The 16,959-nt window shown below is 47.2% G+C and overlaps 5 protein-coding genes across 5 annotated transcripts; 3 read left to right on the top strand and 2 right to left on the bottom strand.

Annotated features, from left to right (window-relative positions):
- Window positions 1-638: 638 nt before the first annotated feature.
- FTJAE_121 (hydroxylase) lies at window positions 639-3,179 on the top strand (the record flags this gene model as incomplete). The annotated part of the gene is made up of 5 exons (XM_037345112.1): window positions 639-940; window positions 999-1,270; window positions 1,318-1,688; window positions 1,740-2,386; window positions 2,438-3,179. The coding sequence occupies 5 exons, from the start codon at window positions 639-641 to the stop codon at window positions 3,177-3,179; spliced, it is 2,334 nt and encodes a 777-aa protein (XP_037212724.1).
- A 1,035-nt stretch (window positions 3,180-4,214) lies between these two features.
- Window positions 4,215-5,981, top strand: FTJAE_120 (sdr family; the record flags this gene model as incomplete). The annotated part of the gene is made up of 6 exons (XM_037345003.1): window positions 4,215-4,219; window positions 4,277-4,308; window positions 4,365-4,641; window positions 4,687-5,422; window positions 5,537-5,635; window positions 5,748-5,981. 6 exons carry the CDS (start codon window positions 4,215-4,217, stop codon window positions 5,979-5,981), a joined length of 1,383 nt encoding a protein of 460 aa, XP_037212723.1.
- Window positions 5,982-7,240: 1,259 nt separating this feature from the next.
- Window positions 7,241-8,326, top strand: FTJAE_119 (uncharacterized protein; the record flags this gene model as incomplete). Its single annotated transcript, XM_037344891.1, has 1 exon — window positions 7,241-8,326. One exon carries the CDS (start codon window positions 7,241-7,243, stop codon window positions 8,324-8,326), a length of 1,086 nt encoding a protein of 361 aa, XP_037212722.1.
- A 192-nt stretch (window positions 8,327-8,518) lies between these two features.
- FTJAE_118 (uncharacterized protein) lies at window positions 8,519-12,098 on the bottom strand (the record flags this gene model as incomplete). The annotated part of the gene is made up of 8 exons (XM_037344780.1): window positions 8,519-8,642; window positions 8,744-9,228; window positions 9,328-9,452; window positions 9,579-9,818; window positions 9,869-10,480; window positions 11,347-11,550; window positions 11,608-11,862; window positions 11,966-12,098. 8 exons carry the CDS (start codon window positions 12,096-12,098, stop codon window positions 8,519-8,521), a joined length of 2,178 nt encoding a protein of 725 aa, XP_037212721.1.
- A 2,623-nt stretch (window positions 12,099-14,721) lies between these two features.
- Window positions 14,722-16,725, bottom strand: FTJAE_117 (uncharacterized protein; the record flags this gene model as incomplete). The annotated part of the gene is made up of 4 exons (XM_037344669.1): window positions 14,722-15,918; window positions 15,999-16,169; window positions 16,211-16,665; window positions 16,713-16,725. 4 exons carry the CDS (start codon window positions 16,723-16,725, stop codon window positions 14,722-14,724), a joined length of 1,836 nt encoding a protein of 611 aa, XP_037212720.1.
- Between the last annotated feature and the right edge of the window lie 234 nt (window positions 16,726-16,959).

Genomic DNA, 16,959 nt, shown 5'->3' with positions numbered 1-16,959 from the left:
CATCATAGTTATGAAGTCAATAAGATGCTACCAAGAATAAGAGGCCCTTTTTGCACATTCACCATAGGCGACAATGCTTAGTAGTCGGTTCGTATCACAGGTTGCAAGCCCCCATCCATATACGTGAACATAAGTAAAGAAGCTGGCAACAACCAGAGACAACGCCGGTTCTTATTGGCACTCCCGGAATGAAGCTAGTGTAGCCCAAGAGCCGGCAGTTGTTGCTTATGGTAAGGTTTGGCTATTTCGAGCGCGACAACTTGACACTAGAAGACGACGAACGGGCTCATATGGCGCGCTGGTAAGCAGTGTTAAGGAGGCTTATAGAGATATAGCCTGTCATTTCTCAACACGTTTGTGACATCCCGAATACTCGTAATTTCATGCATTTGCTGATATCTCCGCTTAGTAAGGGAGAGTGGAAACACGGATCCGTAATTCTCTTTGGCCGGTCTGGGGCAACTTGAAGCTTGGACTCTAGTTGATGTCGATCATTTTTCGGGCAACGGACACAATCAAACCCGAAAACCTCTTCAAGAGGCCTCTGCGCCTTGATCACTATATATATATAAGGATCTCATGCTTTTTGAAAACAAGCACTCAAATCATCAAGAACTACACCTCAACAAATCATAACCATGGGATTCCGAGTCATCATCGTCGGTGGCAGCGTCGCTGGCCTATCCGTCGCCAACATGCTTGAGCAATTCGACATAGACTATGTCCTCCTCGAAGCATATCCTCAAATAGCCCCTCAAGTCGGTGCTAGCATCGGCATTCTACCAAGCGGCTTTCGCATCCTCGACCAACTTGGATGTTTCGAGCCTATCCTCGACATTGCTGGGGATTGTCGCTACACTATTGGTGGCATGTATGGGCCCGATGGTCTCCCACTTGCCGCTGCTTCACCGACCAGCCTCTCGGTTCACTTTGAGAAAAGGTAGGAAACATCTTGACATATTGTTTGCGGAGTGCCTCTTTACTAACCTCGAGACAAGGGTCGGCTATCCCTCTATCTTCATCGATCGACAGATGTTATTGCAGGTTTTGCACAAGAATCTGAAGCATAAAGATCGGGTGTTGACCAAAAAGCGGGTTACTCGAGTGGAGTTGGTTGATGGTGGAGTCCAGGCTTTTACCCAAGACGGCTCGGTGTACGAGGGCGACATCGTCGTGGGAGCAGATGGCATCCACAGCGCAGTAAGAGACGAAATGTGGCGTTTAGGAAAGGAGCAGAGTCCAGGATACTTCCCCGAGGACGAAAACTCTCGTACGTATCACTTCATCCCGTGTCTTTGTCGCTCACATGTTCTGTAGGAGTTCCAGTATCGACAAGGTGCATCTTCGGAATTTCGAAACGACCTTCTGCTCTGGGTTACCGAAGCCAACAGACGGTGGTTGGTGATGGCCACGCATATCTAATCATAGCGGCACCAGGAGACCGAACATACTGGTTCCTCTTCGATGGTCTCCCAGAGACAAAGCGTGGGAAGGACATTTCTAAGTACACTAAGGCTGATGAAGAAGGACTGGTGAAAGCGCATCATGGAGATTACATCACCCAGGACGTCACTTTTGGCGAGTTGTATGACCGAAAGATCATGTCGACACTAGTTCCACTTGAGGAGTATGTCTTTGATCGATGGCATTACAAGCGTATCGTCACCATAGGAGATTCAGCTCACAAGGTATGCCGGTTCACAATCAACCATTTCTCGCGTAGCTAATATATCTCAAAGATTGATCCTGCATCTGGTCAAGGCGGCAACGGAGCCATGGAGTCTGCCGCACTGCTCGTTAACGCCCTGGTTCGTCAGCTCAAGCTCAGCCCCGAAGGCCTTTCAGACTCTCAGACAGATACTGCACTATCAGAAGTCCACGCGCTCCGCTACGAGCGTGCCAAACGACTGGTCGAACAAGCACATTCGCTTCAAATGATGATCAGCCAACGGTTCCCATTGGCTCGTTTCATCTTCAAACCTCTTATTTCGCTCTTTGGCCCAAGCGCCTTTATTGACATCGTCACCCCGATCTGCTGCGAGGCTACAAGGATTCAAGGTATTCCTGTCCCGAAAAGACCTCACTTTGTTCCGTTTGAGGACGAGTTACCTGCGAAACCCATCAAGGGCGGTCTTGCTAGGCGAGTCCCCTGGGTTCTAGCAACCGGCACTCTTGGACTGTCGCTCTTTGCTGCGCTCAAGAACAAGGACCTTAGATCTGGGACAAGAGTCCTCTATAGGGTTCTTCAACAATGGGGCTCTGGAGGGCTCTTGGGAAAGGTAGTTGGGCAGACCTCGGTGGCGGGCCTGGCCAACTTGGTCCCCGTTCTCTCGGGCTGGCTCATCGAGGGCTCTCGGCGAGGAAATTCACTCAATCCATTGTCGTGGTTCGTATAAACCTTATGATGGATCCTTCACAGAACCGCTAACACAAACAGGACAACGGTCTACTCGCTCATATACTCACTCATCGGTCCGAACTCGGTGCTACCATTCTTCTGTCTGTCATCTATCCTCTTCTCCACCAAGTCCACTATCCACAGACCTGTCGATCCCAAGATCGCCAAGTCCATTGTTCCAGGCGTTCTACTCGGATACGTGGCACCAACGGTGGCAGCACTACTGCCGATCAAAGATGCAAAAGCCAGGCACTATGTTGCGGCAGTGTGGCAGGCATGCCCTTTGCTTTGTGCGGTCTTCGCTAGAGGACTCGCTGCTATCCGCGGCAAAACGACCAGCAGAGGACAACAGGAACCCGACACGAAGTCTGAAGACAGGCCTATCAACTATGCTCCCCCATCCGAACTCCAAGTGTATACGAACGAGGATGTAAAGCCTCTCAAGTTCTCTCATGGCATTGCGCTTGCTCTCTGTTTGGCTGGCCCCGTCATCGCCAAAGCTGTATCAACCACCGACGGGACGCTTTCAGCCATATCTCGAGCCGCATCATTCAGCCAAAATACAGGTATTATCAGTGCAGCCTCGGGTCTGGTATATTCGCTGTACGCTGTCTGGGAATTGCGCTCACTCGGTTTTGTGAGAACAAAGCAGGCTGTGCTGGGAGGCTTGGCTTCCGTTGGTGTTTTGGGGCTGGCTGGACCCGGTGCCTTGATTGCGAGCATTGGTTATTGGCGCGAACATGTCATCTCCAGCTTGAGTCCTGACACTGTGGTACTATAAGGACGGAAGGTTTTTGGGAGTGCAAAAGCTGCGGAAGGTTAAGCGATGGTATAGTTATTAACTACAGGATTGTGGAATTAGATCTGTTTGTATTTGGCGTTAAGCTCTATGGCTGAAATTTGCTAGCATGAAAGAAATTTAAGGTCTTCTCTTATATATGTGTTATTATGAATAAAAGTTGTATGTGAAGAACTTTATGTCTTAGCGGTTAGAAGTTTAACCTCGTGGTCAGCAGATAGTCCAGGACAAACAGGAAAATCTAGAATTTCTGTCCTGAGTTATGAAAGACTTAGGCGGGTTTAGTATAGTCTGGTGTAGACTTAGTAGCATTATCTTAACTGTTATTACTTGAGTGTGCTGGTTAGTTAAAACAGAAGATAAATAACCTTAGAGCCAAATCCCGTTATTCCATAAAAAGGCTATAAAAAGAAAAGGCGTGACTCGGATTTACGCTATATTATACTAGTAGCCTCAGAGTATATTATCAAGGAGTACCGACTGGGCATTGATTCAAAAGCGTAGCATGTCTGTTAAGATCTCTTATCGCAGTATTATAAATCACCCACTTGTGATTCTCTACCTCGGTATTCCTGTCACATTCTCAAAGCCTTCGCCTCAAGGGTAGACAGGTATTGGCGGCACTTAGATGCAGAGAAACCATAACAGGACCAACAAGAGGCCTGCCAAGGTGGGGTTATGGAATCTGCATAATTAGCTGGGGAAGAACCAACAGGAAAAACAAAGCGGTAGGAGATAACAGAGCTAGACCGTTGAAATTTTACTTGCTAAAAGAGGGGTTCCGGATAACACTTTAGATACCGCCATCCTAAATTAGCCTTTATCTTTTGATTGGTTTGCTTGGCGGTTATTGAGAGCGTTTCACGTGTTTCAGCCATAGCGCTCTGACCTCAAGGCGGAGAGATAAAGGCAGTGTCTTTTTTTCCAAGTGCCACGTATTAGACCATAAAAATCTCTCATACTCCTCACACTCACTCAATACCTTGCTACGTAACGTCGCAGCTAGCAGAATAAAAAATGAGGTAAGCCTCTTTTGACAGTAATGTTTTGTCTCACTAATGATCTTTGACAATGAACAGCTTTGCTTTTGGCTCTGTTCCTAGCCAGAAGGGTAAGAATTTGAACGCTATATGCGTGTAAATTGTATATACTAATGGACAATGAAAGGCGCCAAAACCGCCAAACCTGGTACGTGGGACAAGCCATTACCTACCGACCCCATACGAGAGCGCATAGACAATGGATCTTGGGAGGAATACAAAGCGTTTCCTTGTCATCCGGATTATAGAAGTTTCAGCCTTGAAGAGCATAGGCTTGAGGACTATGAGCACGACAAGGGCCGTAATGCTGCACACAATGCCAATCCGAATGCTCAGAGCATTTTCGCGACCGGCTCGAAACCTTTGATCAAAGAGACTTTGGTCGACAAGGGCAAAATTCAACTGTATGTTCACTACGACATGAATTGAGACAAAGCTAATTCAATCAGACTTCAAGGCAGCGGAGTGGAGATCCAAGTTGGAACAACAACACCATTCTCAAACTGTGATGAAACAAAGTCTTTCAAGACATGGTGTCTTCCCATAAATTTGGTCTCACATTACTCGCCTTACCTGAAAGAAACCTACTCCTTGAGTCTTCAGCAATCCGATAAGCGAATCAGACTTCACGGCTATCCACCTGAAGTATTTGGCCTTTTTGTGGAATGGATGTATTATGGAAGCTATGAGTCTCCCTCAGTAGTATCGATTTATAATGCTGATGCCAAATGTTGGGTTCTCGGGGACAAGCTTCGATCTATCGAATTCCAAAACTGCGCAATGCGTCGTCTTCATGAACACCACACAAGACCAACCTTCGGACGACCTATGACCTCCGATGACGTGCGATACGTGTTTAGTAACACTTCTCCCGGCTCACAGTTGAGAAGCTTCTATATGCACTTTGTCGTGGAACACTTTGGCAGTCCAGACAAATTGCTCGGTACATCCTCAGATTGGGATACACTCCTTCAAAGCCAGCCAGAAATTCGGATACTGCTATTGAAAAAGTTTAGGGAGAGCATATTTTTGAAGAGTCATGTGGAAAGTATTGATAAATATCTGAAACCAAACAAGCGTTCTATTTTAGCTTTACGGCAGAAGAAAGGGACGGTTGAATTGGCAACAGGCGCAGAGTCTGCAAAAGCGGCGATTTTCAACTTTGATGAGAAATCTGATGGAAAAGTAAGTCATAAGAAGATAGCAGACTAATATAAACGATAGAGAATGGGTCCCTGACTTACGAAATGAAAGGCGAAACCCGATTCGAAAAGGAGACCGAAGCTGACGCATCAATAGAGTAACAGCCCCCAGCAGAGAGAGGCTTTCCAGTTGGTTTCTACGACAAAGAACTATGAAGGAGCAGCACTCAAATTTGGATGGAAACTCGGAGAAAGTGTAAGTTATGAGCAGAGCATCAACCCACACTGATCATAGGCGAAGAGATGTAGCAGAACCGTCCAGTCATCTTGAAGAGAATAAGAAGAGACTCGAGCTAATAGATGATTAGGCAGAGAATCCTTCAAAGCCTATATTCAAAACCATTCAGCCAAACCAGGACCCTATTTCAGAGCTCGATGCCGAACCCGCGCTAGGACGTGCGAGTAAATGTAGTACGAGTGTTGGCAAGTCAGATGACGTCAGCAAAGCGCCCGAAACTGAAAAGGGGAAAGAACCTAGAACAGGAGAATGTCTCGATAACAAGAAATCGGAAGTGGGTGAGGCTAGCACTTTATTAGGTTAACGACGAGAGAAATGCGATATCGTAAGGGGGAGGCAGATCGTCAAGCATATTATCTCTAGCTTAAGTCCTGACAATATAATATTATAAGTATAGAAGGTTTAGCTGAGTGTAAGAGCCGTGAAAGGCTAAAAGGATAGTGGGGTCTGTAATGATAGTGTTCGAGAGCTAGATGTGTTGGTATTTGCATTTGAGACCTGTAGCTGAGAACTTAAATCAGCAGAGAGAACTTAGACACCTATGAATGATTGTATGTGTTTGCCGTCTTGTCATCTGAGTACCTAGGAGTACGACTTTCGCCGCATGGCAACATACGGCTCAGAACCCGATATCAGCGACGATGGCCCCACGACAGATGCAGTCACAGCCTACCGCACGTACAAGCTATACAGCAACTACGTCAATATTCTGGAACGGTACCGGCGACAATTCTACACACTGCAGGGAACGCTAGATCCTTGGTCGTCGAATGCCAAGTGTCCGAAAGGTCTATCTCTGCCCGCGCTAAAGCAAATGAGGATGTTCTGTGAACATGGTGCCCTGGTATTGCGAACTCTGGCTGACCCCAAGTGCCTAGTCTCAGTTATCCTAAGTCTCTACTTAAGTTATGCTAAATTTACCTAAATCTTGTCATCCCTTAGCATAGAGTTCCAGGGTTTCTCGACGCCCGTCGGATGATTTCTGGCAGTAATGTCAAACTTTTGGCTGAAAAGCCATGGTCGGATCAGACATGTTGATTAATTTTTGTGTAGTAATTGGTATGCGATTAAAAGAACGCCGCGCCTTGCTGTACTGATAATTGTAGCGATGATGTCGGTCGTGGTGATGATGCTTGAGGAGAGTTGAGCATGTGTAGAAGGAATATCTTTGACTCGAAGTGCCCCCCTATGGTATTCCGAAGGTGCAAGTAATTTTACTTTCTTACTTCAAGAATAATGGGAACCTATAATTGCCTACATGAGATTAAACAACCCACGATGTCAGAGTCTTGGTTAATTGATGATGTCATCGACCTCTGCCACTCGGCCAGATAGAACTCGGCGCTCGGTAAAAATAACACAGTTTTGGTCGCTAGGTTCTCTCTGCCGGAATAAGCTCACAGCCACAAGTCTCAGCTGCAAATAAAGAGTTTTCGTTGCAAAAAGGTTATCCGTAGCCCACAGCGTGACAAGTTTTGAAAGCTTATTATCCAACTATATAAGCACCCGAAGTCTGCCCCTCACCTCCAACCTCAGTCATTCCTTTCCTCAACAACGCCCACCATGGTCGGTTTTCAGGATCTACCCGTCGAGCTCGCAGTGGCGATCATGAAATATGTCGATACACCACAGGATATTTACGCCATGACTCACGCCCATCCTTGGTTATTACACTGCTTTCTCGACAACAGGAAGCAAGTGATGACGCCGCATACGACTAAGATCTTGGAATTTTGTGGGGGTCCTGTCTCAACTGCCTACTTGCTTGCGGCTCGACTCCGCCATGCCAAGCAGGACCCCGGGTTTAATGATCCCAGGCCACCGCATCGTGAATTCATCATTAAGTGGATTCTGTGGTCTTGTATCAACAGCAGCAATACTCATCATCACGTGTCCCATCGCGTCTCGCTGGCGGCCATCTGCGCACTGTCGACTCTAGCCACCGATGTTGGATGGCTAACGACGAGCTATATCTCCCAGGCGCGGGAGGAATTATTTGGACATCATAGGCGCCCAGAAGACTGGCCCGTCGTTTCTTCCGAGGAGCGCCTGAGGTTCGTCAACGCCGCCTGTCGGTTCGAGAGCTACGTCCAAGCCTTCTTCCACGTTGGGCAACCCCTATTTCCGAGGGACCTAGACATTCGTTACCATCTCTTTTCTCCGGGTGTTTGTGGTGCCAAAGGTGTGTGCTGGGCCACGGAAACTTTCTACTCAATTGCCTATTACATTTACGATCAACATTGCACCATGATGCAAAACACAATGAGCTCTCTGAAGGCAAGCGAAACATGCCTTTTTAGTGGCAGGTCTCAAGACCGGCGAAAATCACGACTCCAAAACTGCAAACAAATCGAGGTGAACAAGTACGTACACTACCTCACAACGCAAGGGCTGGGCATGCTCCTCCAGCTTCAGAGCATGGCGCTTCAAGATCAGGTACGGTTTGTACTGTGGACATTTGAAAGCGTTCTGGACAGTCCACACCCCAACATTCTCATGGTTCAAGGTATTGGGCTTTCCAGGATTGGGACAGTAGAGAAGCACAGCTGGAATCCATGGGTAGGTTGTGATGGCGTTTTCGAAATTACGCCTGACCAATGGAAATGGGCACAATCATTCTGGGATGCTGAGCGGCACCTTCTCATATAGCCCAGTACAACTTCCTAACATGCTCTGGGAAATGATACAGTAATGACACTTGTACCTTCCCAGTAGCGTCGGGAGACGCTTAGAGTCAAAAATATTCCTTCTACTCATACTCAACTCTCCTCAAATATCATGATAGGTTACTGGAAATTGGCAGAGTCATCGGGATTATGACAAGAGCTTGCTCTTCTTTACTTAGTACTTTCTTAATACAGGTGGAATTGCGCCCTCAGTATCGGGCTGTGACAAGCACAAAGCCTTCAACCTCCTCTGATGACCCTTGCCTTGTAAACCGAATCGTAGTAGCTGGGAAGCCGCCCTAAGCATGGGTAGTTAAAGCACAACCTGTCGCTGCTCCCTCCGCTAGGTATGAAGATGTATTCAAATCCGCAGTAATGGCATTCCCATGCGTCGACATACTCATATGGGTCGGGTTCCTCCCTATCCTCGAGGACATGAGTCAAACAAGTCAGTGACTTCCCGGCCGACTCGATGTTACTCGTAGCACAAGTCATCTCCGAGCTTTCAAATGTCTTTGGTGTGCAAACTGCAGCATTTGGTGGCCAAGAATGCTTCACCTGGACGCTTTGGTTCATGTGTTTTGTAGACTGATGCCCCACTAAGATATCCCCCTTGTTTATCTTAAGAGTGGAATAGTCTGACAACTCTGTCGGTGTCACCGAGCTGGATTCCTGCATCTGCGTCATGTCTTTGCTAGGGTAAGAATTCTGAATCTCTGGCGAGGGTGATCGATCCAATGGTATGTTGAAGTCAAAGTCAAACTCCATATCTTGTGGTGTCATTGGTATCGAATCAACGCCACCGCATGCCGAAGCTTTCTCCGTCTCCTCCGTCTCCATGTCGTTTGATCGCTCATCTGATAACGCTTGAAAGCCGCTAAGAAGCTGTTCCATCAATTGTTGAACAGATTTCCTTTTCTCGCTGGAAAGGCCTAGGCTTCTCAATATCCCCGGGACAACTCGACTGCTTCCCTGCTTACATACTGCAATCATACTTCCAACAATTTCTTCCTTAGAGCCACCGAGATAAGGTCCTTCTCTTGGCAATTTCAGATTAAAAAGAGTCTCCCAGATCTTGTGCCATTGCCTTTCTGGAGATAGTCTTCTATCTAAGCGAAGTTTCAAAATGCTCCGTGTTCTTGTATTCACGCCCCTTGTGTTATCCGAAGCGTCTGAAGGGTTGTCTCTCCTCATTTAATGGCGCCGATATAGATGCTGCTTGACGTCTTGTATACGGTAGAGCTTGCGGCTCAAGCATTCGATATGGCGAACCGGATCGCGGCGGAAATAAGGGTAAGCAAAAGCTTTTCTTACTTCAATATCCTCCACACTGGAATCGTCGCTGTCAAACATTAAGGGGCAAGTGCTCCCATCTTCGTCGCCCATGCACGTTTTAGTTGGGTCCAGAGTTATTGCTTGTGCTCTAGAGGGCGGCAGACCTCCTTTGATTGCCTGTGGTGGTTCGCAATGGTTGTCTGTTACATGGTCAGCAGATAGATAGAGACTTAAGAGCCAGTTATCTTACTCTTGCCGTATGTTAACAGCAAAGCGGAAGAAGGTTCAAATGTGTTTCCACTTGATACACTGTCCGTCAAATCCATTCCGTAATACCTGCAGGCCTGTGATGCATGAACAGACGTGAAATCCTTAGCTTCATCAACAAGCCCCTGCCGCGGTGGCAGCGTCTTATTCGAAAGCATATCAAGAGAGCAGTATTGTGGTTGCGTTTCGGCATCAAAGCTACTCGCAGCTTCTTTCTCATGATCCACTATTTGCGTAAGAAGGAGTGCTTCTGCGAAGCTGAGTGTTTGTGAGTTTGTGTCGTACGTTTGAAATGGCGGTATAGGCGTTGAGAAAGCTGGTTCAAACTCTAGGTCGAATGAAGAGGTCATAAAATATTCTTCCGTTGAGAGTTCTGGGCTTACTGTCGAGGTCGCAAAAGACATGTCGCTCTCTGACCCTTCGCCCCCCTCCAGTGGCTGGGTTAGCTGGAGCCATGGATATGAGTTTGCCATCAACTCTAGCCCCGTCGAGTCGACAATGATTACTGCGAAAGACAGCTGACGTATTGATGTGGATGCCTTCATAGCAGTCTGATGAAGCATTCTCACATCGCCTTCAACTCCATAAGGCCTTCCTGAAGATTACGGATAGGAATGCTGATTAGGTTAATGCTTCTGTACGGCCTGCACGATGGGGGAAAAAAAGGTTGAACATAAGTAACGTCCTTCATTGAGTCAGGCTTACTGGCAGTTCGCACCAATGGAGAAGGGTTTCAGCGCTGTTGCGGGGAGTCGCTTTAGCGATAGCAGATTTACAAGGGAAATGGACAAAGCCCTGGCAAGAAGAACAGACGCTCTGGCTCCCACCAGCCTTTTACTAAACAGCTTGCTTATCTGTTCTTCATGCTTGATCCACACAAATACCAATGCTACGCTGGATACAAAATAGCCGAATGGGATCGTCTTTTGGAACACCTCAAAAGAGTGTTATTTTGAGTTGATAGTCCCCACAGCTGGTGGCTCACATCACGCGCCTCACACACGTTGCAACACCTCAAACTGCAGTACCTCATCGAGAATCGGCCCGTTCTCCTCTCAACCTTATTCAAACAAAGAGTTGTCGCTATCGCGTGTATGCATCAAGACTACCTGATAATAAGACCCGTTTAAGGAGGTTCTCGGCTATCTCAGTCTTTAGAAGCCCCGCCTGTTCCTATAAATACTACTAGAACTGCAGTATACGCAGCTGTTGCTGCTATAATATCCTTTGCTGTCGCTGTAGTCATAAACCAAGCAAGGGTTACAGCTACTGCAAAGACAAAAACCGATGTTGTTACTAAACCTGTAAGCAGTGAAGGATGCAGTGTCATGACTAGCATAGGGGCCACTAGCACAAATCCGCCAAATAAAGCCATAAGCAAGCGAGCGTAAAAAGCATTCTTGTTATCCAACCCAATCTCTGTTTGTATGCCAGTGTCACTTGTGAAAGTACCGTACTCACCCAGCACTTTGTCACAGTAGAACCTTACTATTTCTTCCTTTATTGCTTCAATATCCACCGATGGATGCTCTTGATTAGTTGGTAGATTGCCTAGCTCGGCCTGCGCCAGCACTGCAAGCTGCGCACCCATTCTCATGATATTCTTATTGTACCTGAATGCGCCGGGACGATCTCGAAAGCTGCGATAGCCTTCCATTGCTCTTGCTAAAATGCAAACGTGTCAGCGGATAACGTAGATAAATCAACAATTTCAATACTTACAATACTTCTCTAAATCCTCACACATTGTCTCTAACATGTCGAGATTGATCTCACCATGTCTACTGAGAACGAAGTGCTTAAAAAGCTTAGCCCTGCAAAAGAGCACGTTGTGCCGGTAGAGCATTTCTATGGATCCTAAAGCGCCTCTCCTCTCCAGCGTCTCGATGTATTGCTTTTGTGCTGTCGAGATATAATTGGCGCGATCGGCATGGCCGGATTCCGATGTACTAGAGGTCGGGGGCGACGTATAACGGGCTGTCCAGAGTTAACTGATGACGTGAAAGACATTATGGTGGGTTAAGGTAGCCTCATTGAGTGAAAAGTGCAAAACAAGATAGTAATCGCAAATTGTACTTACACTGATCAGAAACATCAGAAACATGGGAACGGTAGCGGCGGCGCTGCCGTCGACGGCGACGGCGACGGCGACGGCCCTCCTGGACATGACCACTAGTGTCCGTTTCTCCTCTTTCAAGGTCCTGTTCTGCCATTGCGCAGAGTTACAAGTCTGGTTGCAGGGACAGTCCCATTTACTGGCGTAAGGTAAGGCGCCGTTTGGCTTGCGATTACTAAATGTAAAATCCCTAGGAAAATAAGACAGGGAAATACTGCTATTTAATCATTACAGGAATCGGTAAATTATCTGCAAAGCGGCATACGTGTCGATGTTTGATTGGTGTTGTATAAAATATAAGCCCTGCCTAGGCCCCTGTCCTTTATTTTATATTGGCTTGGCACAGTGGTTTAGTTTGACAATTGGGATATGCTGCGGTAAGGTGAGCGTTTTAAAAGAGGCTTCAGCCCCCAGGACGTAGAGGACACGAAGAAACACATACGGACAAAATACTTGTTGCCCTCTCTATCGCCTAGAACATCCATATCGCAACGAGCATTGGCTACCTATGAAAATTTTCATCTTTCAATCACATTGCATTGAATCCTCAGTCGTCACATACATTTCGCATTAATTTGTTCCCTCTCGGGCCATTAATAGTCGTCACGGGTCAGTCTTCGCCCCCGACGAGCTGTATTAATGCAAACGCTTTCACTAAGGCCTTTACAACCTTCCATGTACAGTGCAAATGCGTTGAGAACATCTCGACTTCACCACCGACACGGCCCTCGGGATTCCGACGTCAGGCACAGAGAAAATAGCTACGACAGTGCCAGTGAAAGCTCAGGTGACGAGCTCTGTTGCGAGGACAAGTCGACGCAATGGGAAAACAGCAGATTGCTTTATGACCCGAGGATTCAAATGGCGAGACAGCATTTACTGCCAGCAGCTCGTTCACATTTTGACAACTTCCACTCGCGAGCGATATACACCGAACTACCGCACCACGGACGAACACGACAAGAGCGCGGAGATGAATGCGATTGGGTGATTCCAACCAACTACGCTCAGATCTGCTACAGCGAGTGTCGCCCGAGTAACGATTCATTTGTTATTATATCACCAGTTGAAGGTCGCACCCAGTACCAATGTCCTTTCCACGCTTCTAACCCAAAGAAATATCCCGCCTGTCTGATCAACCATGAACTCAACTCCATTGAGAGAGTGAAAAGACATGTGAAACGGCATCACGCTAGACCGCCCTAGTGTCCGAGGTGCTCAAAGACTTTCGACAGCGTGTCAAAATGCGACAGACACATCCTGGAGAAAAGATGCAGAACCCAGTCTCTCAAGATACCAGACGGCATCAATTTCTACCAGAGAGACAGACTCACCAAGAAAGACAACCCTCAACTATCCGACAAACGGCGCTGGGAGCGTATTTACAAGACGATATTCCCAAGTGCTGAAAGCTGTCCCTCGCCGTATTTGGATACTGGGGTCGGACTGGCTGTGTCGATGGCGCGAGACTTTTGGAGAATGCAGGGAACGGACGTGATAGCAGAGTTTTTGGCGGGTCAGAATTGGCTCTCATTTGGCCTCGGAGATGATGCACATGATGTACTGCATGAGTTGGTGTTATTTGACCTCATTACCCAACTCGTAGAGGAAGGTCGATGATTCGGTTTATTGGATGACACGCCGCAATATTTGGCGGCCCATTTATCTTGTGCGTTGGAGGCGATCAAGATCTGAAGGAGGGCTTGCGCTTGTCGCGAGCGACAGAAGAGAATTCAAATGACAGTATTCATATAGGCTTACAAATGAGATAGGACTTGGAAGGTATATTGCGTGGGAAATTATTAATTGAGGGATAAAACTAGTGTATTTGAATCTCAATTCCAGATTGTGAATTTTAGCTTTGCGATGGCTTTGACCCCAATAGAGCAGTTACTTAGCTGGATATTATGTGCCCACAAATTCAAGGAATAATTATAGAAAACTACGTTTTGTTTCGAATTTACAGCCGCTTTCTCATATTACTTCTATCCATCGCGTTTACCGCCGTCTACCTAAAAAGACATAATAGAGTGCCGGAACCTCGAGACAGAGCCCCTCACAGGAGTTGTATCCAATCCCATGGCTCGCATACCAGGTCAGTGAATCGGTCCATTAGTAGGAGAGGTAAAATGCGTTTGCCAACGTCTCCCAAGAAGTAGAATTCTTTCCGCACTGGTATATATCCCTTTTTGGGCGATGCACTCTCTGTCATTGGCCATGGATGTTTAAGCTTAACCACCATGTGGACTTTCCACGTGCTTGGCAGGACGTTGGGAAGGTGCGCCTCCACGTCGTATCAGGTCACTCTACTGATTGACAGCGAAGACGGATCAAGTGGATTATTATTATGTAGGAAAATGTACAGGTAGTTTTATGTTATAGCAGCTTTGGCGATTTGACGCAGAATGCAGACAAGACGCAGCCAGAATTGGTCAACTCCGCCCTCGCCTTGGGTTTGTCAGAGCCTCTCGTGGCTAGCTACCGTGCTTATTAGTTCTAGGCTTTCGCAAGAGTTAGAATGAACCTTTTTATAATTACCCAGTGGTCAGAACAACATGCGAGCCCTCGGTTGGCGTTGGAATCACTACGGATTTGTCCATTTGCACGACATCACCCTATGCATGAGCATGTCACAACACAAGCTGCTCGTTCACAATGCCATACAGAGCATCGCTAACAGGTAAATCATTGCCTATTTGTCGAGAAGATACATAACCGTCTCAGTGGAAAATGTAGTCCTCCTCCTTAAGTTCATCAATCTCCCTATCATTCTGCTCATCAACCTTGCAATCCCCCAGTAACAACTGATGACACCAATACATATCCCTCTTATAGATCGACTCCGTCTTCAATCCCGTCAAGTTCTCGCCCTCGCGATCAATTTGTTTCTGAGTCTTATCCAGATACTCCGCCTGTTGCTGCGTCATGATCCCAAGAGGTGCTTTCGAACCTTTCCAGTCCAGCGCAAGTGGCTTATGACTTCCGCCAGCATAGTGAAAGAACGCCAGTAGTGTCTTACAGGAGTGAATGAATGACTCGCTAACGGAAGAGTTTCCTCTTGTACCGAAGCGACTCTCCATTCCGTACCAGTCGATGATGTACAAGACCTGCGCGAATTGGCGCTCCATGTTGCTAAGGAGCACGAAGGTTGTGAGATAAATCTCGTACCAATTCTCGCGTTTGTTCTCCATGATCTTTTTCTGCAGACCTGCGAGGATCTTCTGACGAAGGGGAGTCATGATGTTTTTGATGACTAAATGGTCCATCTGTGTATCCATGATTGGAGGGATCGGTATGGTACCACTGCGTGGACATTCGAGATCTTGAACTGGGATCTGACCTAGTGTATGTTCTCCGCAGATCATCCATGGGAGTTCGGTCAGTCGACTTCCAGCCCAAAGCCGCAGACTATCTTTGACAAGGGAGCTGTTGTGTTGTTCCGAGAAGCGGATTGCTTCTTGAAGGGTCCAGACCATCAAGGGACTCTTTCCTTTGAGGAGTCTCTGAATGTACACCTTGTACGACTTTTGGTTATACTCATCAATAACCCTCTGATGACTGTCCATGTCAGCGATGTAGTAGTGCGGCAACTCAAGCATCCGCTGGTTCCCTGCAGAGTCCTTCCATGGATACGAAGTCTTGTCGCCAGGTAGGGGTTGAAACTTGGACACGGTGACCTCGACCTCGCACTCGAATCCTTGAGTCAGCTTGATTGTATGTCGATCGAGGTCGATGTTCAGCTTTGCGTTCATGATATCCTTGATGGATAGCCACTCGTACAGCTTGTTGTCGCGTGTAGAGCCTACAAGGTCAGCTTGGTCAATCACCGATAGAGGAACATACCAAGTCTGTGAAGTGGAAGGTCGTGAAGATTGACTCTGATGCATGGACGTTTCAGAATCGTCAGTCTTGAGCACCTGGCACATGGCTCGTATGGATTTTCTGGCATGATGCACTAAATAGTTAGTATGACTCAAACAAATACCTGGAAACTTACTCGGACTTTCATGCCGCGACACTTTTCGCAAACGCCTCTCTTTCTTGCATTCGCAGTAGCCTTTCGAGCTTCTTCAGTGAAAGGACCTCTGACTCTAGTGCTCAGTCCGGACACAGTGAATACGCCCTGAAGGTTGCCGCCCTGATCGTGTTTGTACTCTGTTTTGGGGGCCTAAAGAGTTAGTGGGAACAACACTGATTCAGGTATCTTACAAGATCTGTGGTCAAAACATCTGAACGATCTGGTTTACGCTCTGAGCGAGGTTTGCGTTTCTGAGTTTTCGCTGCTCTGGGAGGACTCTGAGAATGAGCACTCGACCCAGAAGGAGTCAAGATGGAGTTTGTGCTCGGCGTGAATCGTGTCTCATCCTCTGTAGAGACACTTTGCTGTAGAGTCAAATTCGGAAACACATGATCCATCGGAAGATCATGGGGCTCAAAGGTTTGAGTGTAACTGCGGGGATAGTTCGTGTAAGTCGAAAGTGTCAACAGTGACGGATCCAAAGTCAACTCTTCAACCACGGCAGATTCGGTGACCGGAACACTTTCAACAGGTTCCACGTCAACATTGACACCATCCTTCGGCTCCTCTCGCAAAAGCTCCGAGAGCCAGTCGTCACCATCAAACAAATCCTCCTCCAGATTGTCAATCACCTCAAACCAGTCCACTATCATAATCAGCAAAGTTCATCACAACACAGACAAAAGGACCTACCGTTCTCAATCATTTTGCTTAATTCAGTAATCGGTACAAAAGATCCACGCAATAAAGTTGTGGGGTTCGGGAGCTAAATATTCAGCGCCTCTACCGACTTCCACATCAGGCATGGATCCCGAGCTGGCGTGACTTGTCAGCCGTTGCTTCTACCGACTACCATAAGGAGCAAAGATCTGCAGTCTCACCTACCGATTACTCTTTTCAGACGGTAAACATTTGGTGACAACCACCATTAAAGACGAAT

Source organism: Fusarium tjaetaba (genome assembly GCF_013396195.1).
Source record: "Fusarium tjaetaba strain NRRL 66243 chromosome Unknown NRRL66243_c0000008, whole genome shotgun sequence".
In the NCBI taxonomy this organism is placed as follows: Eukaryota; Fungi; Ascomycota; class Sordariomycetes; order Hypocreales; family Nectriaceae; genus Fusarium; species Fusarium tjaetaba.
The sequence above is the reverse complement of the archived record's forward strand: the minus strand, read 5'-3'. Positions and strand labels throughout refer to the sequence as shown.